Source organism: Oryza sativa, chromosome 5 (assembly GCF_034140825.1).
Source record: "Oryza sativa Japonica Group chromosome 5, ASM3414082v1".
NCBI classification, from domain to species: domain Eukaryota; kingdom Viridiplantae; phylum Streptophyta; class Magnoliopsida; order Poales; family Poaceae; genus Oryza; species Oryza sativa.
The window spans coordinates 11,076,078-11,082,111 of NC_089039.1; the positions used below are offsets into that span (position 1 = coordinate 11,076,078).

The following is a 6,034-nucleotide window of genomic DNA, read 5'->3' on the forward strand; positions in this document are numbered from 1 at the left end:
GCCACAGACCTCTATTTGTTACCCATTGCACGCCTGCATCATTGGTGTGGCTTGCTGTGTACGGTGGTTATACTCAGCCCTGCTATTATACCCCCTTTTCAGATTTGTAGTGCTTCTGAGTTGGTCCTCTCCCTTTTCACTTAAATGGTCCGCACGCGAAAATGAGCATATTTTCGCGTACGGACCTATTAAGAGAGCCGCACGCAAAAATACACACCCTCTCTTTTCCTCCTACCCACTTTAAATAATTTTGGGAAAATTGGAACCATGCCATTATAATTTTGCAAAATTTGAGATATGCCATCCTAACCCACATGTCATTGACTCATGTGGGTCTTACGTGTCATTGAGATACCGATGGCATATCTCAAACTTTGCAAAATTACAATGGCATGGTTCCAAATTACAATTTAATTTTCCCCACTTTCTCTCCTCTCCTCTCTGTCTTTTTCTTCCCTCCTTTCCTCTATCGTCTCTATCTCATTTTCCCCGTCCTCATTTTCTCCGAGTCCCGACAGCGTAGGCGGCGATCGTCCCCGCATGGATCCGGCGGCCGGCCAGCCTCTCCCCCTTAGGATCCCGCTCCCCTCCCCCGTTCCTTCCCTCACCAGATCCGGTGGAGGGGAGGGGCGTCAGTGGCGGTGTGGCCAGAGGGGAGCGCGGAGGCCGGCGGGCCCGGTGCGCGGATCCGGCGGCTGGCCGCCCTCCCCCCGCGAGATCCGGCTCCCCTCTCCTCCCCTTCCCTCCCCTTCCTTCCCTCCCCAGATCCGGCGGAGTGGGGGGGGGGGCCCGTCGGCAGTGGTGCGGCTGGAGGGGAGCATGGATGCCGGCGGCAAGCGGCACGGAGGCCGCCGCCGCCTCTGACGAGGGCGGGAGTGGCGTCCTTGGCCGACGAGGACGACGATGACGATGACAAGGAGGAGGAGGAGGCGGCCGGGAGCGGCGACGCCACCGTCGGATTTGTTTTGTTTTGAAATTTTATTTTTTTTGGTTTTTTATTTTCCCGTGCGGGCGACTTAAGCACCCGCAAGAAAAATCACGATTTTCGTAGACCTTTCGGTATGTGCGGGCTGCCCACCCGCACGTGAAAATAAGATTCGACCGCACGGAAAAACCATTCTCCTCTAGGCCAACAACAGCCAAATGCCACCTAGGGTGTTGCTTGCAACTCACATTTGCCCAACTCTGGTTTACTGGGGATTTAGGGGTTTGTAGACATCGACACCTTGTTGTCATGCTCAGGGCATTTCACAGGGCATTTCACCGAATATATCATGCTCATCAATGTATTCAGCTTAAGTTCGATGATCATCCTTGATGATATATTCTCTACGGACTAAACAAATGCTGGAACGACCTTAGACATATTACCACGGATTTATGGATGTCACCTTTGATGTAAAGACCCAATACCAACTACTTGATGTACGTCTCTTGGAATAGGTTAGGGCTGTTTCCCTTAAAAAAAGAAAAAAAAAGCTTAGGGGATTTGTTTCAAGACAATTATTTTTTATTTTTATGAACTCCAATGTAATATAAAATAAATATATTTTATAATAAATAAGATAAAATAAAGGTCAACTTATTTTTAAGAGGAAGGAAGAATAATAGGAGTACGAGCACAAATGCTGTGCAGGTTGCTCACATGTCACCTTCCGCTGTCATTTCTACGCCCACTCTCTCTTATCTTGACTTCGCCGACACCCCTTGCTGCTAGTACGCCTCTACCTGGACCCGCACAGTAGTCTGTTGTCGTCCTCGATCGGATCAGCTACCGGCTTTCCGTTGATATCTCCGCGCTTGATGGCCGCCGCCGCCGCGGTCGCCTCCCTCCTCGGCTTCGTCCTCGCTCTCCCTTTCTGCTTGGCGGCGCCGTCCATCACAACGCATGGCAGCGACGGCGGCGGCGGCAGCTACGTGTCGGCGGTCGGGGACCCCGGCATGCGGCGCGACGGCCTCCACGTCGCCTGGGAGGCATGGAACTTCTGTAACGAGGTCGGCCAGGAGGCCCCCGGCATGGGCAGCCCCCGCGGCGCCGACTGCTTCGACCTCGGTTGGTTCCTCCATCCATTGCTCTTCTTTCTTCTAATCCATGTCGCGCTCGCGAGATTGGTCAAGTTAATTGGTCCGTCGAATTGACAGTCAGAGCTGGGAAATTCGCAGAGAATGGCGTGGACGAGAACGGCCAGCCGACGTACAAGGTGGTGCACCGGGTGACCGACGCCGACAACAACCTCCGCGCCGGCGACCCTCTCCCGGGCTCGCCGGCGAACATCACGGACGTCGACCTGTACGCGGCGGCGAAGGAGCTCTACCTGGGCGACCGGTGCCAGGTGCCCGACAGCCCGTCGCCGTGGCAGTTCTGGATGGTCATGCTCAAGAACGGCAACCTGGACACCACCGCCGCCATCTGCCCGGAGAACGGCCGCCCGGCGCGCCCGTTCTCGCAGACCTCGAGGTTCCCCTGCCCCGGCGGCGCCGGCTGCATGAACCAGCCGCTCGTGTTCCACAACCGCACCGCGCTGGACGCCACGGCCCGGCGCCTCCGCGGCGGGCTGTTCGGCACGTACGACCTCGACGCGGCGGACCTCGGCAGCAGAGAAGTGTCGTACTACTCGGTGACGTGGGAGAAGGACATCGGGAGCGGCGGCGACGGTGGGTGGGTGTTCCACCACAAGCTGCGCACTGCGCCCAAGTACCCGTGGCTGATGCTTTACCTCCGCTCCGACGCCACCAAGGGATTCTCCGGTGGATACCACTACGACACCAGAGGCATGACCAAGATGGTACTACCTCTCTTCTGTTAAAACTTAAAAGTGATGTCCTTTTCATTTTCACTTTCACTGAACTGAACTCAACTGTGTGTCATGCTCACGTCCAACTTAAATTCCAGATAAGTTTTCTTCACCTCACGGATTCAATTTTCAGCAAAATAACATGTGATTATTTTTATATATTCCTCACTGAAAAAGTACAAATATGATTGCTCTTATACGATTGGTAGTTGGTATGGCGCCTTCTGTATTAGATTCACAGAATATTGTAGCATGTCGCATTCATTTGGTACTTTGCTTTAGCGTGTGGAGAAGCAGGGATTTGTCCCATCCTCCACTACGTTTTCTTTATGGATTTTGGGTGGACTATGTCCAAATTTATTATACTAGGATGCGTCACGTTCATCCAAAATTATTTTGTGAGATGGACATTTATGGTGTCTATTATTCTAAAGGGTTTTATCATATCTGGTTAGTCTTCATATTTGAACTGTTTGGGGTTATTCACTTTGTAGCCTATTTCAACCTTACGGTTTAAATTTGGACATTATCAAATTTTGTTAGTGTTAGATATATATTTGGTTTGAAGCCTTACCAACTTTTGGTAGAATTTTTAAGAGTGCAAATATCTAGAATTATCAAAATCGGGTAATGGAACATTGATAAGAATATATGTTTAGTTTGTTGAATTTGGTAAGGCTAAAATTTGGTAGGGTTAAAAGTGGTACAAAAGAACCCTTTGAATGCATCTTCAAGTGCAAAGGTCAGAATTTTGTTTTTTTACAAAAAAGGTTGAAATGAAGTCCTTTTGGATGGAGAAATGAAGTACTACTAGAAGTATATCTGACTGGAAAAGTTGCAATTCGATAGACTGACCATGTCAGTTTCGAAATAGGAGTAACATTTTTTTTCGTGACCAAAATTAGTAGCCTTGTAAGATCTTCTGACTAAAAATGTGTAACGCCAGGTGCCGGAATCACCAAACTTCAAGGTGAGGGTGACGCTGGAGGTGAAGCAAGGCGGAGGCCCCAACAGCCAGTTCTACCTCATGGACATGGGCAGCTGCTGGAAGAACGACGGCCGGCCGTGCGACGGCGACACCGCGACGGACGTGACGCGGTACAGCGAGATGATCATCAACCCGGAGACGCCGTCGTGGTGCACGCGGAGGCGCATCGAGGAGTGCCCGCCGTGGCACACGTTCCGGAACGGCACCCGCGTGCACCGCACCGACGCGGCCCGCTTCCCCTACGCGGCGTACCACGTCTACTGCTCTCCCGGGAACGCGCGCGCCGCCGAGGAGCCGACCACCTACTGCGACGCGTACAGCAACCCGCAGCCGCAGGAGATCCTGCAGCTCGTGCCGCACCCGGTGTGGGGTGAGTTCGGCTACCCCACGGCGAAAGGCCAGGGGTGGATCGGTGACCCCAGGACATGGGAGCTCGACGTCGGAGCATTGTCGCAGGCGCTCTACTTCTACCAGGTACTCATTCCGTCCCAAAATATAAGACCTAGAATCGTAGATGAGATGGGATATTTTCTATTGTTACGAATCAGAAATATCCATCTGAATTTAGATTCTTATATTGTAGGATGTAGGGAGTCCATTGCATTTGTGCAGTTGATGTTTTACTTTGGTTGAGAAATTTCAATGCAGAATGCAGAGATAGGAAGTGATCGTTCTTCTTTTTAGCAAAATGGAAAGGATTTTGGGTGAGTGTGATTGATGTTGTTTTGCAACATGGATGTAGGATCCGGGCACGCCACCGGCGAAGAGGAGGTGGTCGTCGCTGGACGTCGGAACGGAGATATACGTCAGCAAGTATGCGGAGGCAGAGTGGACGCTGAGTGGATTCGACATTGTTGTGCCGGAGGAATGCATTGGGTCGTCCCAAGGAGGACCCGTCAGTCGATGTTTGTAAAGTTGGTGATCAACGAGTTAATTAAGAAACACTTATAGATTCATTATTGGAATAATATCGTGTTCCCTTCCCTCTTTTGGTGTGTGCTTGGCACATGTCTGTCTTTCTGGGAGGAAACTCCAAATCGAACGTCCGATTCCTCCATAAAAATCAGATGGACCAACGGATGAAACATTAAATTATGCACGATGAAAAAAAATTATTAATTGAAACATTAAAAATTGTGAAACACAACAAGAACACACATGTTGGAACTTGTCGTTATCATGTTGGAACTACCGATTTGTAGTGTTCTTCGTCTTTCAAGTGTCTTAAGTTACTGGCCTTCTGTGGGATGGGCCAAGATGAGAAAAGGAGAGAAGGTGATATTCTCGGGGCCTAGAAAAATGGTCTTCGAGAAGGCAAACAAGCACAGGCCACGGCCAACAAGGTAAGAGCAGCAATGCTGGAGCCAAGGGATTAGCATGGACGGTGGGCAAGACAGCGGTGTCGTGACTGACATCTATTGGGCCTTCCTGATTGGCGGGGCGGGGGCGCTTCAAGTACAACAAAACTCCTGATAGGTATCGACTCAAGTGTGCCAATTCATTTAAAATTGACACCAATAGAAACAATACCTATGAAGAGTTCTCAACCGACACCTATAAGGGTTCATATAGTAGTGGCTGCTCATCATGGGAGGCGAGTAGTGGTTCTGGGAAGAGGGGCAGAGGAGAGGGAAGGGAGGCCGATTTTGTGGCTTAGTTGGTGCTGGAGGTCAAAAAGGGAGCACACATGGGTGGAGTCTTCGTCTTATTTTGAAAAGGGACAAGTTCATTTACACCCTTAACTCTTGTCTTTATCTAAAATTGAACTCAAACTCTAAAGTTGTGTATCCAACAACCTTGTTGGTATTTTCTACGCACACAGATAAATCCTCAAGCACACGGATACCACTGTAGCACTTGCCTTGAGAGTATTCTAAGGGTATTGAGCACAAGAAACGTGTGTGTATATCTAATAACAGGATTCAACCAAGGACAACAACTAAATAGTAGGCTTAGAATAAAGAGGATTCCTATGGATTCAACTATAGCTAACTTAAGTTCCCGCAAAAAAAAAAACTAGCTAACTTAAGTTAAAGGTAAAACTCTATCAAATGTTTCGGGCACCGACCCTTCCCTAGTCTGTCAGGCTAAGTCCGGTCTTAAGCTCTATGATATATCCGAACGTGGAGAGACACAAAGGATGAACAGGGTTGTCACCACCTGTCGTCTAACTCACTTTCCGTGGAGCACACAATAAACGAAGATAACCTCTAACCTAGACACTATGTCTACACTATCAGAGGAAGCAAAG

The 6,034-nt window shown here is 49.7% G+C and overlaps 1 protein-coding gene across 2 annotated transcripts; it reads left to right on the plus strand.

Annotated features, from left to right (window-relative positions):
- Positions 1–1,494: 1,494 nt before the first annotated feature.
- On the plus strand, positions 1,495–4,767 carry LOC4338267 (uncharacterized). 2 transcript variants are annotated; one of them, XM_015781903.3, is made up of 4 exons: positions 1,495–2,053; positions 2,143–2,786; positions 3,742–4,257; positions 4,526–4,767. In XM_015781903.3, exons 1-4 carry the CDS (start codon positions 1,804–1,806, stop codon positions 4,694–4,696), a joined length of 1,581 nt encoding a protein of 526 aa, XP_015637389.1. In that variant the 5' UTR covers positions 1,495–1,803; the 3' UTR covers positions 4,697–4,767. The 2 variants fall into 2 exon arrangements, with proteins under 2 accessions (XP_015637389.1, XP_015637390.1); XM_015781904.3 differs by having other exon boundaries at positions 2,164–2,786.
- Positions 4,768–6,034: the final 1,267 nt, after the last annotated feature.

Coding starts and splice junctions, on each gene's coding strand:
- LOC4338267 (XM_015781903.3), top strand. CDS start 1,804: ATGGCCGCCGCCGCCGCGGTCGCCTCCCTCCTCGGCTTCGTCCTCGCT. Junction 2,054..2,142: donor CGCCGACTGCTTCGACCTCG/GTTGGTTCCTCC, acceptor TCGAATTGACAG/TCAGAGCTGGGAAATTCGCA. Junction 4,258..4,525: donor AGGCGCTCTACTTCTACCAG/GTACTCATTCCG, acceptor ACATGGATGTAG/GATCCGGGCACGCCACCGGC.